This window comes from Camelina sativa, chromosome 16 (assembly GCF_030686135.1).
Source record: "Camelina sativa cultivar CO46 ecotype springtype chromosome 16, ASM3068613v1".
NCBI lineage: Eukaryota > Viridiplantae > Streptophyta > Magnoliopsida > Brassicales > Brassicaceae > Camelina > Camelina sativa.
Genome location: NC_141895.1, coordinates 21,282,742 through 21,308,548, shown reverse-complemented (window position 1 = coordinate 21,308,548; position 25,807 = coordinate 21,282,742). Strand labels below are relative to the sequence as shown.

Sequence of the window (25,807 nt, the reverse complement as noted above, 5' to 3'; positions counted from 1 at the left end):
ACTTGATGTAAACATTTTGAATTTAGTTGTTCAAAACCACAGTGAGTGAAAGAGATAACACACGTTTTTTTTAAAAAAGGAAGGTTTTTACATGTGAAATTATCTCAAATGACTTGGTCATTGCAGGTTTAAGGAAACAATTCAATTGCGTGATAGCTCTGTTTCTAAATACACCCGATCTTTGCATGCGTTTCTTCTACTCGTCCGCAGCCTGCAACAAGAAATAATCAGATTCACTCTTGTGTCCTACTTTCTCATGGATTTAAAAAGATTGATTGTTCAGAGAGAAATACGAGCTACATCTTTACTAAATAGACACTGGTGACCATTAGGAGGGTCTGGCACTTGCCACCCACCACCCGCATTCGAAACTAAATTTATCCTTCTACTTTTTGTTGTTGTTGTTGTTGTTATGTTATTCTACTTAATCGCACATTACAAATACGAGAGCACTAATTATGGAAGTTGCAAGAGAGAACTGCTTAGTGCTTACGACCTGGTACGTACCCACTATATGCAAGGATGGATACCTAAGCTCTATATGTTGTATTCACCAAATCCTTAGTTCAATAGCAATCACTACGACAAAAAACAGTCATGTACCTATTTTTACAGAAAAGGAAAACCATAACACTATGGACAATTCTCAGAAATTGGAATTAGCGACCCCTGCTCGATTTACAATCTCACCAACATTTGCTTCTTCCTAGTATCAAATTTGTATCCAAACTAATAAAGTATTGATTCCCTCAAAACAAAATGCATATACCAAAAGAGATTACAACTAACCTGAGATACAGAAGTCTCTGTTGAAGGCGAAGAAGGTGCGTCGAAAGAACGAGAGCAATCAGTGTAAGCAGAGCCAATACCAATTCCAGCACCCAAAGCTATCGATGACCATCTTGTAACGGGACTCCCTAAACAAAATCAGAAACTAGGTTATATAATATATATATCAATCTAAGTCTAAGGGAGAATACTAACTCAAACAACAATTCGGACAACATATGATTCAAATTAAACACTCTTAAAACCCTACACACTACGTATCTAATCCTCAAACAATCACAAGTTATCACTTATCAGAATATGACTCAAACAAACAATTGGGAAAATTATATGATTTCAAAATTGGAGAAATCAAACACTCTAAATCCTTATGTAATCACACTCTAAGAATCTGACTACGTATCGATTCTAAAAAGTAAAAACAGATAAAAAGTAATCAGAAGAAGAGAATCGAGTAATAAGGGGATATAGTGAAAAACCGAACTGAAGAGAAGAAGACCGGCGAATGCGCCGCCGAGGGAAGAGTAAACGAAGCGGCGGACGGTGAGATCGAGACATGCGTCCCACTTAGCATTCACATCGTACTCCGGTGGCACAGTTTCCTTTTTCTCTGTCATATCTCCGATTGATTTGATTTGGTCGCTCTCACAGATTTTTTTTTGTCCTTCCGTTTGTTCGTGAAGTTTCCTTCCTCAGCTTTTTTAACACACAAGAAACTTGGGCTTCTAATTGGGCTCAGTTGATTAGACAGTATCACTATTAGGCCCAAATCTTTCCGATCGTGTTTTTTTCGGTTTGGTGAGAGAGACTGAAAATTACATAGTATTTACTGAGAGACAAAATAAAAGAATTTTTTACAGTGTTTGATAGATACGTGGAGGCGGTGTCAGGTACGTCAAAAGAAAGAAATAAACGAATATATAACCAAAAATATGAAATTTTCACGTGGATCTGTTCTGTTTTTATTCTTCTTTCAAAAAATTGAAACAAAGATTATCATTCGATTCCAATTTCAGCCGGATTGTTTTGTCTTTGTCACTTTTTTTTTTCACTGAATAATATATATTAGAAAGGATGTTAGCTGTTTTATCTTTACAAAAGTACCCACTAACCAGCATACCAAAAAGAAGCAAGGGCAATCAAAATAGCCACCCTGAAAAGTTTTATAAACGAATAGAAGCACAATCAGAGACAAAATGATTATGAAGCCAAAAGGGATACCCGATTGCTACATAAGATTGACGGCGATCCTCTCTTGTAACACTCTTTGCGATTAGATGAGCGACAAGGTTAGAGCTTCTTTCTTCTAACGACATTTTCCACTGCAAAAAACTTCCCAAGACATTACCTACAGAGCGTGACTGAAACTTGAAAGAAGGCCAAGCTGGAGGTCTTTGAACAGCTCCCATAAGAGCCGAATCCTCAGAAGCAAAAACAATCTTATCAAAGTTTAGACTTTTCATACTTTCAATTGCCCATAACCAACATAGAAGACTAGCATCCATCTTGCTAAAAACTGAAGCAAAGGATCTTCGACTATGCATAAGAGTTTCCCCTTTCTCGTTTCTTAAAACCCAAGCAGCTCCTTCTGTACTCGTTTCTTTATCCCATGAAGACTCTAGGTTGCATTTTTTCCAACCTTGGATCGGAGGAGACCAACCTTTTTTCCCCAAAGCCGCATTTGACCTCTCAATTACTGCATCTGCAACGGTTAAGGACTGCGCATGAAACCACTGGGAAGCATTATCTCTAATCTTGGCTACTGTTCTAGAAGCACAAAATCTTCTGCCTTCAAACGAGAATAAGTTCCTGTTTTTCCAAAGCTGCCATAAAATCCATGGGAAGGCTGTTCTAACTTCCACAGGATATTTCGAATTTTTGCTCACCAACAGTAGATAATAGATGTTTTGGAAAACTGATTCAGAATCAAACCCATTGCATGGGACAGGAAAATTAAAAGAGCCCAAACCTGTCTAGCAACTGTGCATGAGAAAAGCACATGATTGACTGATTCCCCTTCCAAACCACAACTTTGACATCTAGAATCAACCTTCATCCCTCTCGATAACATTTTATCAACAACAAGAATAGCTCCACTCACTACTTTCCACAAGAAATTACGGATTTTAGTAGCAGTGCTGATCTTCCAAATCTGATTCTTGATGGGTAAAACTGAGGGTTGCATCAAAGCTTCTGTTAGTAGATCAATCTTTTCTCTCTGATAAGCTGCCCAGTAACCAGACTTGACAGAATACGCACCACTCTTAGTGTGCTCCCAAATCAGATAATCCTCTGAAGACATAACAAGTTTGATCTTGAGAATTAGCTCCACATCCCTAGGGTAAAAATGATATTGCAACTTAGCCAAGTCCCATGTTTGAGTAGTGCTATCCAGTAAATCCTTCACCATAAGATCCAAATCAAACAAAATGTTTTTCATAAGAGGGGCTCTCATGATCCCATCCAGCACCCACCTAGATGACCATACAAAGGTTGAGGCTCCATCTCCTATCATCTGTCTGAGCCCTCTTTTTAGGAGATCCCTTCCATGAAGGATACTTCTCCATGCAAAGGAGGGTCTATCGCCAAGAGTTGCACTCAAGAAATCGCAATCAGGAAAATACTTGCTTTTGAAAAAACGTGCAAATAAGCAATCCTTGTCTTGCAGCACTCTCCAAGCTTGTTTAGACAAAAGAGCCTGATTGAATATTTGAATGTCTTTGAAACCCAGTCCGCCCGCGTGTTTTGGTAAGCAAAGCTTTTCCCATGAAATCCAATGCATTTTCTTTTTATTTTCTGTTGAATCCCACCAAAATGCTGACATAGCTGAAGATAAATTCTCACAAGTTATCTTTGGGAGCTTGAAGCAGGACATCGCAAACATTGGCATTGCCATAGCCACCGACTTGAGCAGAATCTCTTTTCCTCCTTGGGACAAGGTCCTTGCAAACAAACCGGACATTCTACCTTTCATTCTATCATGAATGTAGCTTAACATCTCCACTTTGGATCCACTAAAGCACTCAGGTAGGCCAAGATAGGTACCTGCTCCTCCTTCTTTAAAAATACCCAACCTAGTAGCAATAATTGTCTTTAAAGACTGCTCTACCTGGGCTCCAAAAGTGATTCATGACTTTTCCAGGTTAATCAATTGTCCTGTTACCTCCCCATAATCAGAAAGGATCTTTTGAAGGGCACAACCTTGATCCTCTGAAGCTTCGATCATAAACAGACTGTCGTCTGCGAACAACAAGTGATGGATAGCAGGACCTTCTGTCGAAAATTGGATACCATTAATCTTACCCTCTGATTCTGCTTTGTTGAGAAGATGAGTAAGTCCTTCTGCACACAACACAAACAGAGCAGGGGATAAAGGATCCCCCTGTCTGAGTCCTCTCTGAGGATTGATAAGACCAAAAGGCTGCCCATTTATCAAAACAATATAAGTGACTGAAGTCACACAGAACATAACCAATTGCACCCACCGTTGATGAAACCCGAGACCCAACAGCAAAGCTTCTAAGTAACACCACTCCATTCTGTCATATGCTTTGGACATATCGGTTTTGACAGCCATATACTCCTTAGCAATAACTTTGTCTGTCCTCAAACCATGAATGGCTTCATGAGCAATAAGAATATTATCTGAGATGAGCCTTTCCGGGACAAAAGCAGACTGATTAGGCGACACTATCTCAGAAAGAAGGGGTTGGAGTCTTGACATGATAATCTTGGCCACCACTTTATACAGTACAGAACAAAGGCTAATTGGTCTTAGATCACTCATCAGAGAAGAATTTACCTTTTTTGGTATGAGGCACAACTGAGTGAAATTCCATTCTTTTGGAAAGATACCCGATTCAAAGAAAGCCAACACCTCAGAAGTGACTTGAGGACCAACAATATCCCAATATTGTTGAAAAAACATACCAGTCATCCCATCAGCCCCATGAGCTTTAGATGGATTGATAGAGAAAACTGCATTTTTAACTTCCTCTTTGGAGACTTTAGCTAGTAACGATTGATTCATCACATCAGTAACTCTGGGAGTAACACCATCTAGCATTGCTTGAATATCGACCGGAGAAGAAGTGGAGAAGAGGTTCTGAAAGTAACTGGCAGCTACTTCACCTTTAGAGGCTTCTGATCTGTGCACTATGCCATTTGGATCTTGGAGCTTATCCAAACCATTCTTAGATCTCAAGTTTTTGACTGATGCATAGAAGAATTTGGTATTTCTGTCTCCTTCAAGCATCCATTTATCTCTACTCTTTTGTTGCCAGTGAGATTCCTCTTCCTTATACGCTTCAACCAACTTGTTTTTCGAAGATCTTAATCTGGATGTAGAAGGATCTGAAGAAGACTGAACCAATTCCAATTCGTTTTGGATGGCAATGATTTTAACTTTTGAGTTCATCTCATTCTCCTTTTTCCACTTACTAAGCACTCTTCTACAGTCTCTAATTCTCTGCGAAACTGGAACTGGAGCCGAACTAGCAGGCTGCCTCCATACCAAGCTTATCGCTTCTTTAACTCTGGGCTTGTGTAGCAGTCTCTTGTCAAATCTAAAAGATCCTCTGTATAAATCTTGCGAAGAGACAAGACTTACCAAAACTGGTTTGTGGTCAGAGCCTCTTTTGGGGAGAAAAGCTTGATTAGCCGCAGGAAAGCACGACACCCAGTCCTTATTAGCGAAGCATCTATCCAACTTACTTTGTATCCAGTGAGTTCCCCTACGCCCTCCCCTAGTGAATCCATTGCCAGAACTAGGGAGCTCCGACATTCCATAATCTTTAAGCATAGAATGGTAGAAAAGAATTATCACTTCTTCTTGGACCACCGAGTTTTTCTTCATTGTTTAAAATCTCGTTGAAATCCCCAATCATACACTAGTTTCCTTTTCTAGATAAACCAAATCTTGTCAATCTTTCCCAAACTTGGTGTCTATAGCAGAAATTGGGATTCCCATAAACACAGGTGAAGAAAAAGCTATACTCTCCAAACTGTACAGCTAAGTCTAATAGATTCTTATCCTCATATTACACCGATATATCTACACTCTTTCCAAAAAAAAGCTAACCCACCACAGGTTCCAACAGGGTCCACTGTATATACATTCTTATAACCAAGCCAAACTTGAATATCTACAATAACATCCTTGCAATTCATCGTTTCCATTAAGAATATTATCTCAGGGAAGTGTTTTTTACGCAATTCCATGAGACGAGGAAATGTCAGATCTTGAGGCCGCCCCAATCCCTGGCAATTCCAGTTTAGAATGCTCATCAGATGGTGGACAGTCCCTCCTTTGGGACTACCGTTAGTGATTTTGCTTTAACAGCACTGGGTTCACCATCCAATTCCTCCATTGCTTTCCTCTTTTCCACTTTTCCAATAGTCAGACCAGTGGACTTCACACCCTCCCCAAACGATTTTGACAGATCTTTGCCTTTAAGTAATCTTGCTCTTTTTTGCTGCCTCTTTCTAGGTTTCTGTTTCTTTTGGCTAGAGCCGGAAGGACTAGTTTCAGAGAAACCTATCCTATACACCGAAGAACTAGCCAAGAAGGGAACAGAAACACCAGTAGCATCCTGATTATAACTATCAATAGAAACTGAAGCAGAGTAAGCTTTCCTTCCTGAAAAACCAACAGTCCTCTGAGCCGACACCTCTGTAGGTGAATCATCTTCATGTACCAGCATTGTTTTTGATGAAGATTCAGCAGAATCATATCCAAAAGTTCTACCTTTACCAATATCCACATCATGGGAGATGATTGGAATTGGTTCTAGACTGAGAGTAGATTTCTGGGTGAAAGGGGATTTTTCTGCTTCACAAACCGTTTTCCTGACTCTATCTTCCTTAACTGATCTTTCTTCTCCATTAGCAGACAGAAGATATTGCCTCATACCTTCCAGCACTTCTGGGGCAATCCTAGGACGTCCAGAAAGGGGATTTATGCCCACTTGATCTTCTCTTAAGACACTGAACAGAGGGTCTGCTTTTTTAAGAATAGTAAGAGATTTTGCCTTAGAAGTGGCCAGACCCATTCTTCTAGCCAGCGCAGTGTCTTCTCGGTTCTTTATCAGAATAGGACAGAAATCAACTTCATGAGATAAGCGTTGGCACTTAAAGCATCTCTTTTGAACTTTCTCGTAGTTAAAGAAGATTTCTACTGATTTATTGTTGGGAAGACCTATCACCTTTGATTTCCTTAGAGGCTTGGAGACATCAAAACGAATTTGAACTCTAACATACTCTTTGCCTTGAGCTTGCGACGGATCAGCTAACTCTCCAATTGCCGTAATCGCAGGAGCCGTATAATGGTTAATGGGGATATTCCGGATCTGCATCCAAAGAGTAGTAAACTGAAGTGAATCTGCTGCAGGGTGTTCGGTCCATCTTTCCATTATCAAACCCCAGTCGTTCAACTGTGGTTTCAAAACATCTTCTAGATCGTGTTCATTCTGGAAGATAAACTGAAATCTTTCCTTTGACAGCGCAATTCCTCTAATTCTATCACCCTTCTGTCATTTTCTTGGCATATCGAATACTACTCCAGATACTGATTGGCATTTCGGATTTAAAATTCTTCCGATCAAACTAAGATAATTCCTTTCACAAGAGCTGAACTCTGGCAAATCTGGGAGAGAAAACGGTATATCCTCCTCTTCTAAGGACATCGCCATCAACGCTTTATCCATCGCTGCTGACATCTTCCCCAACTATAATTCTCTAACAAAAGACCTTGAAAACCACTGGAAAAGATAGATCTGCGCACACACGTCTCAAAACCAAGAGAAAACCCTGAAACTTCAAAACCCAGAATTACTGTTCACACCAAGAAAACCTCAAGGAAACCTATCTTTTGTAATGGATTCGCGAAAATAAGTCAACAAAAGGAGATAAATCGGAAAAAAAGAGCAAGTGGGAAATTGTTTTTCCAAGCAAAGCTCTATATTCTCAAAGAAACGAAACCTCTTTATGAATAAGAGAGTCCTAAACCCAAACAGGAGAGTCAATTCCGATGAATTTGTGTTTGTCACTCTAAAACAAGAAAAAGAATCAAATGTTTAATATATATATTTAAATAAAATAATTAAAAACCAAACCACAGTTGAACTAGTGTCGCATACTGTAAATGTCGCATGCTGATGACAACAACAAAAACAAAACAAAACAAAAAAAACCCGGTTCACTCGGCGTGACCAATATACCCTTTTGTACTCCGACTAGTCTCATCATGTATGTCTCAACAACGCTATAAACCCAAAACTCAATTTGGCCCAAATTTAGGAACGAATCACAGAACAGAACAAAGACGGCAAAGTAAAAAAAACATGGCGGAGGAACCTATTACCACCACCACCACTCTCGTTACACCGGAAAAGCAACCATCATCAGAAGCATCTGACTCTACTCACGAAGTCCTACCAAAAGAAACCGAAGCTCCGAAGAGTGTGACTGAGACTGATCTACCGGAGACGGCGGAAGCCACCACCAAGCCGGAAGAGCATCATCCGCCGACGGTGACAGAAACAGAAACTGCGTCGACGGAGAAAAAAGAGCTCGGAGAAGCATCGAAGAAGGAAGTAGCTGAAGAAAAAAAGAGCATGATTCCACTGAATCTTGGTTCATTCAAAGAAGAAAGCAGCAAACTTTCCGATCTATCGGAATCCGAGAAGAAGTCACTCGACGAACTGAAACGTCTCGTGCGAGATGCTTTAGACAATCACCAATTCGGCTCAACCCCTAAACCCGAAGACGCCGCTAACACCACCACCACGCCAGAAGAAGTCAAGATTTGGGGAATCCCGTTGCTGGAAGACGATAGAAGCGACGTCGTTCTGCTGAAGTTCCTAAGAGCTAGGGATTTCAAAGTGAAAGACTCGTTGGCTATGCTCAAGAACACGATTAAGTGGAGGAGAGAGTTCAAGATCGACGAACTTGTTGAGGAAGATCTCGTGGATGATCTTGACAAGGTTGTGTTTATGCATGGACATGACCGAGAAGGTCACCCTGTGTGTTATAATGTCTATGGTGAGTTTCAGAATAAGGAGCTTTACAACAAGACGTTTTCTGATGAGGAGAAGAGGAAACATTTCTTGAGGACTAGGATTCAGTTCTTGGAGAGGAGTATTAGGAAGCTTGATTTTAGCTCTGGTGGGGTTTCTACTATTTTTCAGGTTAATGATATGAAGAACTCACCTGGATTAGGGAAGAAAGAGCTTAGATCGGCTACTAAGCAAGCTGTTGAGTTGCTTCAAGACAATTACCCTGAGTTTGTCTTCAAACAGGTATACATTCTAGATTGGTTTCCTTAGGATCTGTACTTATGAAGCAAGGAACATGGTTCTGCTTGTCCTGTTTTATTGTCTTTCATTGGTGTCTGAGCATCTTGTCTTTTGGCCCTTTTTATTAAGGCATGGTTGAATTTTGTTTCAGGCTTTTATCAATGTTCCTTGGTGGTACCTTGTGTTTTACACTGTGATTGGTCCGTTCATGACACCACGATCAAAGAGCAAGCTAGTGTTTTCTGGTCCTTCACGTTCTGCTGAAACCCTTTTCAAGTAACTTTTAGAACTATTTTTATTGAGCCTTTACTTAATCCATTTTATGTTTTAGTCTCTTAACGCTGTTTGGAAAAATGTGGACTGTAGATATATTTCACCCGAGCAAGTTCCAGTACAGTACGGAGGATTGAGTGTAGATCCTTGCGACTGTAATCCAGACTTTTCGTTGGAAGATGCAGCTTCAGAGATCACTGTTAAGCCCGGAACAAAACAAACTGTGGAGATCATAATCTACGAGGTTAGTGTTGTCCTTACATTTAACAATTGCAAGATGAAACCAAGGTCATCATTAAGTCATGATGCTTGGCAAAATCCTGTGAAGTCTGATTTCAAGTTGTTGTTGGCGCAGAAATGTGAACTTGTGTGGGAGATAAGGGTAATTGGATGGGAAGTAAGCTACAAGGCAGAGTTTGTGCCAGAAGAGAAAGATGCTTACACGGTGGTTATACAAAAACCTAGGAAGATGAGACCATCCGATGAACCGGTGTTAACCCATAGCTTCAAAGTGAACGAGCTTGGTAAGGTTTTACTCACAGTAGACAACCCAACCTCTAAAAAGAAGAAGCTCGTTTACAGGTTCAATGTCAAACCTCTCTAAATCTTTCCAAACTTCTTTTTTACTTTACAAAAAATGTGGTTTCTAGACTTTTGTTTTTCTTTAAACAGAAGTGAGATACGTCTTATTTGTGGTTGTTGTATATGTGAGAGTGTTTGCTTTGTCATCATATCGTGTAATTTATGTGTGGTTTATAATACAATGGAGCTTCTGCATCTTTTGCTCTTGTAATCATTTGAGGAGAATAATAATTTACATGACTCTCTGAAATAAAGATTTCTTTTTAAAAAAATCTCAACCAATTTATTGATTGTGTCTGTTTATGAAATCAACTGTATACGTCTTATTAGGTGTCGTGCAAACATCAAGTGTATAAATCACGAGGTTTATTATATATTCAATTTCACTTCGAATAATGATTCGTAAAGGCTGTTGATTTACACGTTGGAACAACTTCTCCGACACTGACATAATGTTGTTGTCTCAAGACTGGAGTGGGTGGAAGAGGTTCCATTTGTGTCTTGTTTACGCGAAATCTATTGGCTGTTGTTGCATCATTCAAAATAACAATTATTATGGATTGCCAGATTGGGAATACTAATTCAAGATTTCAACGAGCTTTAGTTATGAATAAAGACTATTATTTCCACCTATTAATTAAAACACACGAAAACTAGTTTATCTTTAATTACTTATCAAGATTTAACAGAGTTTTGAAGAATAATATCGATGATAATTTTAAAACAATACTTATCAACGTTTATCACTTTTATAGTCGTTCGTTGCTAAAACGAAAAATAGTCAAATGAACAAGTATTTAAGTAGTATGAATGAACATGCATGCAAACCCTTTTATATTTTTTTATTATTTATTTTATACAGTCTAGTTTCTGATTGGTTAAACTTTTTAAAAGTAAACATTTCTTATTATGTGTGCTTTAGCTAAAACATCTTATATTTTGAAATGGATAGAGTATATTATTATTTTCTTTTTAAGAATTATTTAAGAGAAAAAAAGCAAATAGAAAGTGAATGAGGAATTGATGAAGAAGCACATGCGAAGACTAGGGCAGTAGTGAATATGTTCAAATTGCATTCATGGCTGTTTTTGTTGTGTCGGTCCACGCATGTCCCTCCCTTTTCTATTGTAAGATTATTTATGCATTTTTTCATATGAACTCCGAACTGTCTTCGGACCAGACATTATGATCACTCCCATTTCTTTTTACATCATATTTTATATTTACATAGTATTATTCAAATACGTAAAACCATTACAAATTCATGCTTTCCACCAAACAATAAAACCCAACTTGAGCTGTTTTCAGGTTTGACACACTGTATTCTTTTCAACTTTCGATGTTGTTGGTGGATCATGTTAAAAAAAATCCAAATTCTAAAGACACGATGTTGGCATCTATTTTTGGTAGCTTCTAGCCTTCTAGTATGAAATTTACACGTAAATTAAAGTTTCAAAATTAGATGATATTCTGTTTAGAATATTTCGAAGAAAAAAATTGGCCATTTTTAGTATCCTCATCTCATTATGAATATATTACTATCATTTTCAAAATGAATGACGCAAGTTGATGAAGAAAAATAAATAAATAAAGGAAATGACATGTATACAGTTTAGTTTATAAATTAAGATGAAAAGATTGTTTTGATCATCAGGGTAATAAGGGCCGTGGTTGATATTTGTTTAACTCTAACTTTGATAAACATGCGGATTAGACTTGACGAGTCACTTGATGTCAACTTTAGACTTATTGGATTATTAGAGGAATGAGTAGGCCATAGCCAATTAGTCATTATCTTATAGCCAATTAGTCATTATCTATACTAGTATTTTTACAGCAGTTTTTGCTCAAAAATATTTTTTAGAAAGTTTTTACATTTAATATCATTTAATACTTATATTCATATCTAAACAAGGTTAGTTAATTCTCTCTACTATCCTTATAACCAAACAAGATTAAAATATTTTAAAAAAAACATATATATAATATTTTATAATTAATATAGATATTTAGAAGATTTATTCCATATTAAAAAAATTATTCTCATATCATCTTTTTTTTTTATTTAAAAATTTAAATATAGTGAATCATCATATAATGCATAAAGTTAATAAAAATGTATATTTTTCCTGCATATATTGTGATTCGAATTTTTTTAAACGAACATATATTACTTAATTAATATAAAAAGTGTGTGTTCAACCTATATATATAGTAAAATTACCATATATAGTAAATTATAGAATTTTAAGAAGTTTATAATTTATAACTGATATATCTAAACTTAATAAAAAAGTTTAAAATTATGAATATTTAAACATATTAAATTTTCAAAATATTATAAACGAGTTATATTACATGACGGGTTATATGACATTACATGATTGAATTGATAATACTACAAAATAAAATATCATTAATATGATACTTCAATACGGGTTAAATCCTTATTTTACTATTTTAACAACACCAATATAAAATATCTCGAATCAAACTGATTTAACTAAGATTGTATTAAACAAAAATTGTTGTACGTATACCACAAATTATATACTAAATCAATAAAATTAACAAAAGATTATATTAACAAAATTAGTATTAAAATAGTACGTTGACAAAAAAAAAAAAAACTTATCCCGCGATGTACCGCGGGTCATAATCTAGTTTGCATTTGTCAACATTCACACCTATCCGAGCTACTATTTATGTGTGTGTTTTCTTATGTTTTAAGTAATATTCCAATTTCCACGATATTTACTACTACTTGTTAATCTCCATTTGCTTGTCAATGGTCTTGTTTCTTAAGTTTGTTTCATCAGCCTTTATTCAAAAGATATTTATAGACCTCATCGTGAAGATGATAATTAGGAGGCATGTGAAACGAATCTATCCAAATCAGCCAGTTTAACTAGCGGTTTATATTCGTTGACTAAATTGGGCAACTTGAAATGATAAAGAAACTATTGTATACATTGAGATATTTATGTTTAGGTCAATTCGAAGTTCGACCATAAATCAACATATTCATTTATTACAAACTTATTTTTAAAAAAATTGTCATACGTACGGACCATTGTTCTGTTGGACTAACTCTTTTAACATGTTAGACTCAATCTAGATGTCAATATTCTGAACAGACTAATTATTTCATTCTAATCCGATCTTTATAGGTTAATTCACAAATTTCAAACTATATGCATCTTCATATCGAAATAACTCTCCTGTGAGATTGTCTTTGCCTCTTTTGTCTTCCCAATCCCAAGAGAATTAGATTCGTATAAGAAAATATCAAGTATTAAGATATATATGTAGTTTATAAATGTGCTAAGCTTTTTCCTTTTACTTGGCTCATCTTGTGTTGCATATAAATGATCAATGTAATCTCTGATTCATTAATGAGAAAACATTCTTTCAGAATTAATATGGTATCAGAGTGTTTAAACGCTCTCTCTTCTTCCTTTTTCTCAAGAACACTCTTCTAACAAACTCAAGAAAAATCTAATATCTCTGGAGATTATCATCCGATCTTCAATTTTTTCTTCTCGATCTTCATCAAATCGTTCCTTATCAACGATTCTTTGATTCGATTCTCTCAATTCAGCTCAGATCCAGCTCAGATCTCAAATCGAGTTCGGTAAACAAGATGAGTACATCGATCACCCAGCTTGTTTCTGCTTTCGCTTATGTTGTATTTGTTATTGTTCTTGAGATTCTGGCTTCCGCGATTTGGTTTCTACTTGTGCTTTGGCTCTGTAATTGAGTGATTTGAGTTCTCGCTTGGAATCTTTGCTGTTAGTGATTAGCTCTTGGGTTCTTGCTTTAATGGCTGCGAGTGATAATTCAACGCGTTCTTCTCCTGATCAGTACGATAATCCCTATTTCCTTCATAGCTCGGATCATGCTAGTATGGTTTTAGTATCTAATAGATTAAGTACTGGTTCAGAGTTTCATTCATGGCGTAGATCTGTGCGTATGACACTTAATGTGCGCAACAAATTGGGTTTTATTGATGTAACAATTCCCAAACCTCTTGAAGGTCTTCATCTCCATTTGATCTTGTTCATCTAGATGTTTGGGGTCCGTTTTCTATAGAGTCTATAGAAGGTTATCATTACTTCCTTACAATAGTTGATGATTGCACTCGTGTAACCTGGATATACACGTTAAGGAATAAAAGTGATGTTTCAAGATTTTTCCCAATTTCATTACATATGTTCAAACGCAATACAAGTCGAAAATGAAAGCTATTCGAACCGATAATGCTCCAGAGTTGGCTTTTACAGATTTGGTTAACACTTATGGTATGGTTCATCAGTTTTCTTGTGCTTATACTCCTCAACAAAACTCTGTTGTGGAGAGAAAGCATCAGCATTTGTTGAATGTCGCTAGATCATTGTTATTTCAATCTAATGTTCCTTTGCTCTATTGGAGTTCATGTGTTTACACTGCTGTCTTTTTGATCAATAGGATACCTTCTACTGTTCTAGATAATAAACTCCTTATGAGCTTTTTTGAATAAGACACCTGAATATTCTTTTCTCAGATCTTTTGGATGTCTCTGTTATGTGTCAACATTATTGAAAGATAGAAATAAAGTTAGTCCTAGGGCTGATAAATGTGTGTTCTTAGGCTATGCATCTGATTATAAAGGTTACAAAGTTCTTCATTTAGATACAAATATGGTGTCTGTCTCTAGGAATGTCATTTTTCATGAACACATTTTTCCTTTTAAAACTGAAATTCCTGCTACAGATATCTTTGACAATTGTGTGCTTCCTTTACCTGCTCCTCTCATAATTGATGACATTGATGCATCATTACATGACTCTACCATGCATCCACCATTATCATCTTCCTCTTCCTCACTCCCATCATTGAGCAATACACACTCTGGTGCCTCTCGTATAGAGACTCAACCTGTCGAGACGTTTGTCATCTCTTTGCCCATTACGAGACCGAAACGTTCGACTAAGGCTCCAGGTTACCTCTCTGACTATCACTGTTCTTTGATACAACATTCTAACTCCCACATTTCTATTCCTACACCAAAACAAATCACTACTCCATATCCTCTTTCATCTGTTCTTTCTTATTCCCACATCAATCCTTCATATCAGTCTTAAATTCTTTCTATTTCGATTGAAACCGAACCAAAGAATCTCAAACAAGCCATAATATCTGTGTGGTGTACAAAAGCTATGAATGTGGAGCTTGATGCTATGAAGGCTTTACGGACTTGGAGTGTGGAGACATTACCACCAGGTAAAAATGTGGTTGGTTGTAAATGGGTATACACGATCAAATACAATGTTGACGGTTCTATTGAACGATATAAAGCCAGATTAGTTGCTAAAGGTTTCACACAACAAGAAGGAGTTGACTACTTTGACACCTTTTCTCCTGTTGCTAAGCTTGCTAGTGTGAAAATGATTTTAGGTTTCGCTGCTAAAAAAGGATGGAGCTTGACCCAAATGGATGTGACGAATGCTTTTCTACACAGTGATCTGGATGAAGAAATTTATATGAGCTTACCGGAAGGATATACACCACTTGAGGGTACAACTCTGCCTCTGAATCCAGTTCTACGTTTGCATAAGTCTATCTACGTTTTAAAGTAGGCTTCCCGGCAATGGTACAAGTGTTTATCCAAAGCTTTGACTGATGAAGGGTATGAACAGTCTTACGCTGACAATACCCTGTTTACAAAGATAACAAGTACCTCTTACAATGCTGTCTTGGTATATATTGATGATATTCTCATAGCTAGTGATAGTGATGAAGCTGTTAGTTCTATCAAAGCTGCTCTGTCTTGTCAATTCAAGATGAAGGATCTAGGACCAGCCAAATTCTTCTTAGGTCTTGAAATTGCTAGAAATTCTACTGGGATTTCAGTCTGTCAACGAAAGTATTGTCTCGACTTACTAGCTGATACATGATTATTGGGTTGTAAACTGAAATCGGTTCCTATGGATCCTAAGATACCTTTGAGCAAAGAAACAGGGACTTTACTTGATGATGGCAAACCTTACAGGGAATTAATTGGACGTCTATTGTACTTGTGCATTACTCGACCTGACATCACTTTTGCAGTCCATCGATTGAGCCAGTTCCTTTCATGCCCGGCTGATGTACATTTCCATACTGCTCATCAATTACTGAAGTATCTTAAGAATAATCCAGGACATGGACTATTCTACTCTAAAGACACTGAGGTTTGTCTCAATGGTTTTGCTGATGCTGATTGGGGTACGTGTACTGACACAAGACGGTCCGTATCTGGAATTTGCGTTTTTCTGGGCTCTTCTTTGATCAGTTGGAAGTTTAAGAAGCAAGATGTGGCAAGTTCCAGCAGAACTGAAGCAGAATATAGAAGCATGGCTGTTGCGACTAAAGAAATTTTGTGGCTGGATATAATATTGAAGGATCTACATATTAAGGTGGAAAATCCGGCTAAACTGTTCTGTGATAACAAATCGGCTATGCATATAGCCAATAATCCAGTCTTTCATGAAAGAACTAAGCATGTTGAGATTGATTGCCACATCACAAGAGACCAAGTCAAGGCCGGTTTTCTTTCGGTTCTACATGTCTCTACTATCAATCAACTTGCATATATCTTGACGAAGCCCCTTCATCCAGGTCCCTTTCAGTCTATCCTCACTCGTTTATCAGTATCAAGCCTCTTCTTACAGAATGATTCGGTTTAAGGGGATCTATTAAAATATATATGTAGTTTATAAGTGTGTTAAACTTCCTTTTACTTGGCTCATCCTATGTTGTATATAAAGGACCAATGTACTCTCTCATTTGTTAATGAGAAAACATTTTTTCAGAATTAATATAAAGTACAATAGAGTTTACAGTTGAATATCTTTGTTTCTCTTAATGGCCAAATTTAATATGTGCTTTGGTTCCGCGATCCGTGTCTTATCCACGACTTATCAGTCCATATTTTTCAGCAAAGAGGGTCCATTCTCATAATATCTCGTCCTTAATGTCTCATTCAGTGTTATCCACTTCAATCTATTTATTTATATTTTATATACAGAGGGATCTTTTTCATATTTATATTCATATCTCTCTATCAATTACTTGATATAACAACAAATCTGCAAATCAGCCGTGACACGTCTCTTCTTATCTCTTAAACTATATATATCCACTGTATATTTTCTATAAACATATTGTATGAACAATAATATCCCATGTAACTTTCAACTCTACTTTTTTCCGAATGCTTTACCAAGAAAACATTTGTTTCAGAATCAATTTTATGAACAGTAGTAAAGAGAAAAGATAGAAAAACAAAAAGTAATTATGAATACATTAAGATTTACACAATTTTACAAAACAAAGTAAGGAACAAAAAAGTTAAAGGTGATAAAAAAAACGAAACAAAGAGTTCTTTTTCTTTTGAACTGTAATCACATATTCTTCACACACAAAAACAACCCCCAATACCAAAACAAAGCAAAAACACAACCACTTCTTGAGATTTCAAAATTACATAATAAATAAACAAACTAAATTAATTAATTAAAATTTGTTCCCCCCAAATAACAAAATAACATTTTTTTTCCCTTTGGTTGCTTCTTCTTTGGATTTGGATAGATCAGACCTTTGGTTGAGTTTTGAACCTGTAAAGCACTTTCTTCTTCTTGGAGGTCTGGTTATCGATTGTGATCACAATCTTACCCGGTTCACCCATCTTAAAAGAATCGGTTATCACCGGTTCGTCAGTTGACCCAATCTTCCGGGTTTTAGAGACGATCACAGCATAGCTTCCTTCGGTGCTTGGCTCAAACTGAGCTCCGTAGCTCACGTCTGCACCCAAAACCCTAAGCTCCCACGAGAGCGTACATGCCTGCCATACAGTTAACATTCTTAATCAACAATATGTTTTACAATTAAAACCAACTCATAAAATTAGTAATCAAATTCTGAATGTATATACCTCAGAAGCAGGCAATTCAATGGTGTAGTTTCCTGCCGGTTTAACTATTGCCTCGGTTACGGTTTCTACAGTGGTTGCAGGAACCTCTTTGCTAAGTCCGCCATATTTAACCGGGACTTGTTCAGGAGCTATGTATCTATTTCAACCAACATATATAACTGTTAGTAAGAAAAATGAAAAAAATTATGAACCATCATATGGTTAAAGTGAATGTTTAATTACTTGAAAATTGTATCGGCAGATTTGGATGGACCAGCAAGGACCATCTTGCTCCTAGTCCTTGGCGATGTGATGATAGATCCGAATGTTTTGTAGTATGGAATGTACCACCATGGGACATTGATGAATAGCTGAAAACAAAACAAAAAAATCAATACCAAATTATAATTTTGATAGAATAATATAACTTATAATATGCAATGAAAAGAAGAATTAATTCGATTGTGCAGCAATTTCGGCGTGACTAAATTATACTATATCATCTTTAATTATTATTCTAAAATTTTAATGCTATTGTTATAATAATCAGTTTCAAATCTGCATATTGCATGTTGTGTGTGTGACGGATACGGAAAAATATTATACCTCTCTAGCGGCGAATTCAGGATAATTGTCTTCAAATTGTTTAACAGCGCGTCTGATGAATTGCCACAACGCTCGCTTGCCAAGTCCTGGAGCGTTCCTGAAGTCACTGACGAACACGAACGAAGATTTAGCTTCAGGGTTGCTGAAGTCAATAGCTCTCACACACTTCTCTTGTAGCTGAATCCTCCAGTTGAGGAACTTGTTAAGCTTCTCTTTGTCGGAGAATAGCTCTTTGTTCTGGAACTCACCATAGGAGCTGTAGATCACGGCGTGTCCTTCTTTGTCAACACCGTGAGCGAACACCATCTTCTCGAACTCGCTCGCTTCTTCTTCTCCTCCTAATTCGACGAGCTCGTCGATCTTGTTTTCTTTACGCCACTGGACTGTGTTTTTGAGCATGGTTAAAGCTTCTTTGACCTTGAAGTCTCTTGCACGGAGGAATTTCGTGAGGATCACGTCGGATCTCTCGTCTTGGAGAAGTGGGACTCCCCAGATCGAGACTTCTTCTGGCTCAACTGGCTCAGCCTCGGTGACGGCGGCCACGGTCTCTTCCACGACCGGTGCGGCGGCTGATTCAGGTGGTGAAACAGAGACGATCGATTCTTCGATGGCTTCAACGGTCTTTGTTCCATCTTCGTCAGCACCAGAGGCTTTCTCGGTTGTTTCAGTTGTTGCTTTCTCTTCAGTTTTTGTCTCTGCCGGAACCGCCGCTGGAACCACAGGTTTCTCTTCTTCAACCTTCACCTCAGTCGAGGTCTCTTCTTTCTTTTCCTCTGTTTTCTCCTCTGTTTTAGTTTCCTCCTCTGGTTTCTTCTCTTCAGGTTTCTCTTCCTTCACCGGCGTCGGGGGAGCAGTGAACTCTCGTTTGTTCAAAGCCTCCCTGACAAGCTCCTTGAACTCTTCAAGTGCCTTCTTCTGAACTTCCTCAGCCGTTAGAACAATCACCTTCTCAGCTACAACAGCCGTCTCTTCTTCCTTCACTGGAACAGATTTCTCCGCTTCCACTACCGGAGACTCCTCCTTCTCCGGAACCGCCTTCTCATCCGAGGCAGGAGGTGCATCCTTCTTCTCTGCCACAGGGGTAGGAATAGTATTAACCTCCTTATCAGTCATAGGTTTCTCCGTCACCGGAACGGCCACATCAGCTGATTTCTGTACCTCTTCTTGAGCCATCTTTCAAAACTTCAAGAAAAGAGAGAGAGAGAGAATTGGGAAAAGTGAAAGAGAGAGAGAGAGAGGGGTTTGTGAGGAGAGAGAAGGGAAGGAAGGAGAAGTTTTTATAAGGAAAAAAAGAAACAGAGGAATTTGGCAAAAGGGAACAGACTGGTCGGAGCTGTTTTGACAGCTCTCTCTCTCTCTCTCTCTCTCTCTCTCTCTCTCTATGGGTCCTCCTTGATTTCTCCCAACGGCCGTCTTTCGTTTTCACTGTAAACCTCTCTTTTAAAACTTCCATTTCTAACCATTTTGTTTCCTTAATTTACCTCACTATATGGTTTTCCTCCATAATTAACGTTACATTAGTTACAATATCTACATATTTTGATGATTCTCCTTGATTTGAAGATTTTCTACAGCTTTTCTCCTCTTTAGTCGTCAAGATTCTTCGTTTCTATGTGCCTAATTAATGTTTTCTTTAGTCATTTAATTTTATCAACTCTTTACATTTAAAAAAGAAAATTTCAAATTTACAGAAAGCAATGGAAAAAAAGGTGGAATCATTTGCTTAAACGGTAAAGAGAAAGGGCAGTAGCATGCTAGTCATGTTTTTAATAATTTGTATGTGAAAAGTAAAGTGTGTTTCAAATCATGACACACTTTACTCATTTGTCGATGAGAGTTCGTAAAATCTTTGATAAATAATAAAAAGGAGACTATATCAAACTCAAAGGAATCAATCATTTAATTAGACAAATTGGAGACTTGCTGTTGAAATCAGAATCAGACTCAGAAAAAAAAAACAAGAAAGAACAAAGAAGCTTGAGTTGCAGAGCCGTTTTGAATCTACTTCATTTGAGCAAAACGACTCACTTGAGGATTTAATCTGCTCTCAATTGAACTGCGCACTCTATACAAAAGAGATGAATCTCTCAAACAAAAAATCAGAAATTAGAAGAAGAAGAAGAAGGAGGAGACGAATAAGTAGAAAAGAAAAGATGTTCTTTTCCATAATGAAATTGAAGGCTTGACTCTTATATTTTTAGGCACAAAATCTAACCTCCTTAGGAGGTCCTCCTTTCAGAGATTTTAACCATCTCTGATCTTTCTGCCCGTTACAACCAATAGAGAGTAAAACCATCAATCTGGACTTGCTCTTTTAAGAAGAAAGACTTTTGTCAAAACATAATTTACGACAACACCAAACTTGGTAATAAATCTCATTTGAATAAAGCCCAATATGAGAAACATACCTAACACTTGCTTCACTTCGACGGTGGAAACGTTAGTGCATTTGCTGAAGCTGTGGCGGCGTAAGGAGTTTTGAGATTGGAACCCTCGAAATTTTTAAGTCTATAGCCCTGATTCAAATATTCTTTTGAGTAGAAGTCCACAGATGCTTTCATTGATTCTTAACACCTTTGAAACCCCCTTCTTTATTTTCGATGAGAAGGCAATTTTTGAGCTTTAAACAGTTCAAGGAAGCTTCTGCAGCTTGAAAAGTTTAGAGATCATCGCTTTAAAGAAGCATTTGAGAGATAAATAGAGAGTTAGATGAGTACAAGACGTGATGTGAGCACCAGACCAGAGACGCGACCAGGAACACTCGCACCAGACCCGGACATCAACGGAACACTTGTACCACCCGCGGGACAACTCGGAGCCAGCATGCCTAGGATCACTCCCGGCGTAACCACGCAGAGCAAGAGCTCATCCAGGGTTTCCAAGCATAGGATCAACCACTTCGTCCAAGCCTTCGTCCAAGAAGACCAAGAGATCGACTTGGCCAAGGCTACCATCGGCGAGACCGTCCGTACGGCTTTCGTCCTTACCCAAGGATGAGGGCGCCAAAGACGGGTTTTTCCCATGAGGTTTACCGGAGAAGGTTTTAACGAGGCGATGAGTCCTACCGCACAACATCGTGTTTAACCCAAGGACGCATGCAACACCGCGTTTAACATCAGTGACATGGCAATCCGCACTCGACCTAAGGACGCAGCCTTTCTTTTCTGTCCTTTTCCTTTAAACTCTGCGTTTTGAACTTTTCTAGAGTGTTCTATTGTGAACGTTGGAATAGTGTGACGTGTGTGGCCTTGTTTAAACCATATAGAGGGAGATGTGTTCACCTTGGAATGGTCTGATCGTTCCACAGACTAGCCAGCTTTTCCCGCCGTTTTGTACGAGATTTCAGCATCGTTGCCGCACCCCTTACCGCGGTGATCAAGAAGAACCAGGAGTTCAAGTGGGGTGACGATCAAGAACGGGCCTTCCTGGAACTCAAGAAGCGTCTCACTCAAGCTCCCCTCCTTGTCCTGCCCGACTTCAACAAGACCTTCAAGGTGGAATGCGATGCATCGCCGGCAGTGGAGCCGTTCTCACACAAGGCGGTAAACCGGTGGCCTATTTCAGCGAGAAGCTCAACGGTGCAACCCTCAACTATCTCACTTATGACAAGGAGCTGTACGCGCTGTTCCTTTCCATGGAGACTTGGCAGCACTACTTACTAGCTCGAGAGTGTGAAATCCACACGGACAATGAGACTTTGAAGCATTTGCGCGGCCAAACCAATCTCAAGAAGAGGCATGCCAAATGGCTGGAGTTCATCGAATCCTTCCCATACGTTATCAAATATAAGAAAGGAAAGGAGAACGTCATAGCTGATGCCCTTTCCCGGAGGCACGCCTTGATCACAACCATGGACACCAAAGTATTGGGATTCGAGAGCATCAAGGACGCGTACGCGGATGATGCTGAGTTTGGGGAATGTTTCAAGAACTTTTGCAAAGGCAACTATGCGGAGTTCTATGTGTATGAGGGTTACTTATTCAGAGGTCGGCGCCTTTGCATCCCAGCCGGCTCTATCCGCGACCTATTGATCCGAGAAGCGCATAGTGGAGGTCTGACCGGACATTTTGGCGTGGCCAAAACTCTAGCCATGCTACAAGAGCACTTATTTTGGCCAAGGATGCAAAGCATGGTCGAGAAGCATTGCGGCATGTGCGTAGTGTGCCGAGCCTCTAAATCCACCACTCATCCTCACAGACTCTACACACCGTTACCGGTCTCGATAGGTCCTTGGGTCGACCTGTCCATGGACTTCGTCCTCGGACTGCCACCGATATTTCGGAAGGACACATCATGGTAGTGGTCGATTGGTTCTCAAAGATGGCTCATTTCATTCTGTGCAACAAAAGCCATGATGTAGTGCACATTGCCGAATTGTTCTTTAGCCACATAGTGCGTCTCCACGGCCTTCCCCGGACGATCATTTCCGACCGGGAACCCAAATTTTTTGGCCACTTCTGGCGTACCTTGTGGATGAAATTGGGGACAAAGCTACTCTATTCCACTGCCGCACATCCTCAGACCGACGGACAGACCGAAGTCGTCAACCGGACCCTTGGTGAATTATTACGTACCGCTATCGCGAGCAACAAAGGGACTTGGTTAGAATGCATCCCACTCATCGAATTCGCCTACAACCAAGCAGTTCATTCGGCCACTAAGAAGTCACCGTTCGAGGTCGCCTATAGGTTTAAACCATTGACCCCGATGGACTTATTACCATTGCCTCTGAACGAGACCGAATGCCAAGACGGAGCCGCTAAGGCCGAACTGGTCAAACGTCTGCACGAAGAAGTCAGAGCCAACATCGAGAGGAGGAACGAACAATATGCCCGTTACGCTAACAAAGGACGCAAGCAAATGCTCTTCCAACCTGGCGATTGGGTGTGGCTACACCTTAGGCCGGAGCGGTTCACCCAGAAAAGGAAGGTTAAGCTCAGCCCGTGGGGCGACGGACCCTTCCGGATGGTCGAGAAGATCAATGACAACGCCTAGCGACGTGAGCTGCCCAGTGAGTACAACACATCAACATCGTTTAATATTGATCTTGTTCCGTTTGATGCAGGAGATGACGAAGATGTTTTGGGGACAAAACCTTCGCAAGGGGGAGGGAATGATGTAAGCACCGGACCAGAGACGTGGCCAGGAACACTCGCACCAGACCCGAACACCAACGGAACACTTGTAGCACCCGTGGGACAACTCGGAGCCAACATTCCTAGTATCACTCCTGGCGCAACCACGCAGAGCAAGAGCTCATCCAGGGTTTCCAAGCATAGGATCAATCACTTCATCAAAGCCTTCGTCCAAATAGACCAAAAGATCGACTCAGCCAAGGCTACCATCGGCGAGACCGTCCGTACGGTCTTCGTCCTTACCCAAGAATGAGGGCGCCAAAGACGGTAGGATCATGACTCGTACTCTTTTTCCTTACTTTGGGTTTTTCCCATGAGGTTTACCGGACAACGCCGCGTTTAACCCAAGGACGCATGCAACGCCGCGTTTAAGATCGGTGACGTGGCAATCCACACTCGACCTAAGGACGCGGCCTTTCTTTTCTGCCCTTTTCCTTTAAACTCTGCGTTTTGAACTTTTCTAGAGTCTTCTCTTGTGAACGTTGGAATAGTGTGACGTGTGTGGCCTTATTTAAACCACATAGGGGCGATGTGTTCACCGTTTGTGGAGACGCGTCAAGAGAAAACGTGTGCGGACCATAGCGAGTCCGCGTGTCCCTAGTCCCCTCTAAACCCTTACACTATTTAAACTCCCAACGCCACTAGCTTAGACTTTTTAGACTTGAATGAAATCATAATTTTCCAAAGAGTGAATCTTTGCTTCTTGTCTCAACCCTCTTTCTCGCAACAAAATCTGGGACTTGGCTTGAAAGAAACCCTAGAAGGACCGATCCGGGATCGCTCTTCTTCTAGTCGTCATACGACGCTCACCACCGCTCGTGTACACCACCGGTTTAATCCATACCGCCTCCCGCACACGACGTTCCTTGATCGTTAGTTGTGTCCCACTTTGACTCCATCATCCTCTAGAGAACCGAGGTCGAGTTTCTTACTCGGTTCGCTAGCCACCGTCCGTTCTCCCCGGTCCGTCTGTCCGCTACCGCGTTGAGCCGTCCGTACCATCGACTTCACCCCCCTTTCCGGTCTATTTTGTATTCTACTCGTCCATCTCCCCTTAAATCTCGTTTCCATAACCCATCCTCACTTTACTTTCATTCCACCTCCCTTTGTCCGAGCAAAGAACCCGTCTCTCCATCCGTCCAACGACGTAGAACTCCGTTCAAACCTTTAGGCCGTCCGGCGTTCACATCATGACGTCATTTGTGGCGAATCAATTATCACATATAAATTTTAAGCACACTTGGGGATTTTGTTGGTAAAAACCAAGAGAAATGGATAAGTACAAGACGGCAATGAGGCCCGAGATAATGGCTTTTGGAAGATGATGGTTCTTCTTCTACAACACCGCAAATGTCAAGTGTTTTCATAAAATATTTGACGCATAAGTGAGACTTAGATCTATTATCTCTAAATGTTGTTGTTTTCTAAAAGTTTATATGTTGTCTTTTGTGATTAGTCTCAAACCAACCATGTGAATTGCAATTAGGAATTGACCATTTAAAATATCTAATGCACATTCTGAGATGCTCCTTCCTAAATGAAGTCTACATAACGTCAACATCTAATTGCCTTGATGAAAATGAAACCTATCTTTTAATTCCAAAATTGAAATTCTTCATTCTATTTTTTTATACAAAATATATGAGTAACGAAAACTTTAAACAAGGAGAGTTTTTGAATATATTTATCTACAATCATTTTTTTGAAAACTACCTAATGTTTTTTATTTTTATTTTTTTTCAAATGTTAATATCAAATCACGAAAATTTAAATACAATTTTTTAAGAGTAAATATGTATATTAATTTAATTGCGAAGATATTTTTGACTATCTTTTTACCAAAAAAAAATAGCTAGTTTAGAGAAAAAGAGAAAAAAACATAAGGTAGTTTCCATAAAATATATTGTAGATACAAAGTCTATGTTTTATACAAATTAGATGAAATTAATGTATAAATATAAAATTATAGATTAAGTTAAATGGAATTGATCCGGTGGAGTATAAAAGGAGATATAAATAATTTTATAATTGGGATGCGTTAATTCTCTTTTGATAGCAGATTGATCATAGTAATCGAAATTTTATGTAGTCGATATTTACATAATAAAATTTTTAACTCGGTAAAACACATTTAATGGTTTTGAAAATGATGATAATAAACAAAAATATGCAGCAACAACAATAATAACAAAATA

General features: G+C 38.8%; 4 protein-coding genes across 4 annotated transcripts; 1 reads left to right on the top strand and 3 right to left on the bottom strand.

Moving 5' to 3' along the window:
- Nucleotides 1-2: 2 nt before the first annotated feature.
- On the bottom strand, nucleotides 3-1,467 carry LOC104751057 (MICOS complex subunit MIC10). The gene is made up of 3 exons (XM_010472933.3): nucleotides 1,274-1,467; nucleotides 790-917; nucleotides 3-211 (listed from the first exon to the last, which is right to left on the bottom strand). The coding sequence occupies exons 1-3, from the start codon at nucleotides 1,404-1,406 to the stop codon at nucleotides 197-199; spliced, it is 276 nt and encodes a 91-aa protein (XP_010471235.1). The 5' UTR covers nucleotides 1,407-1,467; the 3' UTR covers nucleotides 3-196.
- Nucleotides 1,468-6,074: 4,607 nt separating this feature from the next.
- Nucleotides 6,075-7,493, bottom strand: LOC147925806 (uncharacterized). The gene is made up of 2 exons (XM_087492779.1): nucleotides 7,356-7,493; nucleotides 6,075-7,256 (listed from the first exon to the last, which is right to left on the bottom strand). Exons 1-2 carry the CDS (start codon nucleotides 7,491-7,493, stop codon nucleotides 6,075-6,077), a joined length of 1,320 nt encoding a protein of 439 aa, XP_087348905.1.
- A 373-nt stretch (nucleotides 7,494-7,866) lies between these two features.
- Nucleotides 7,867-10,210, top strand: LOC104751056 (patellin-3). Its single transcript, XM_010472932.3, has 4 exons — nucleotides 7,867-9,086; nucleotides 9,235-9,359; nucleotides 9,450-9,600; nucleotides 9,712-10,210. Exons 1-4 carry the CDS (start codon nucleotides 8,037-8,039, stop codon nucleotides 9,958-9,960), a joined length of 1,575 nt encoding a protein of 524 aa, XP_010471234.1. The 5' UTR covers nucleotides 7,867-8,036; the 3' UTR covers nucleotides 9,961-10,210.
- Nucleotides 10,211-17,235: 7,025 nt separating this feature from the next.
- On the bottom strand, nucleotides 17,236-20,096 carry LOC104751055 (patellin-1). Its single transcript, XM_010472931.3, has 4 exons — nucleotides 18,478-20,096; nucleotides 18,115-18,242; nucleotides 17,893-18,028; nucleotides 17,236-17,802 (listed from the first exon to the last, which is right to left on the bottom strand). The coding sequence occupies exons 1-4, from the start codon at nucleotides 19,648-19,650 to the stop codon at nucleotides 17,551-17,553; spliced, it is 1,689 nt and encodes a 562-aa protein (XP_010471233.2). The 5' UTR covers nucleotides 19,651-20,096; the 3' UTR covers nucleotides 17,236-17,550.
- Nucleotides 20,097-25,807: the final 5,711 nt, after the last annotated feature.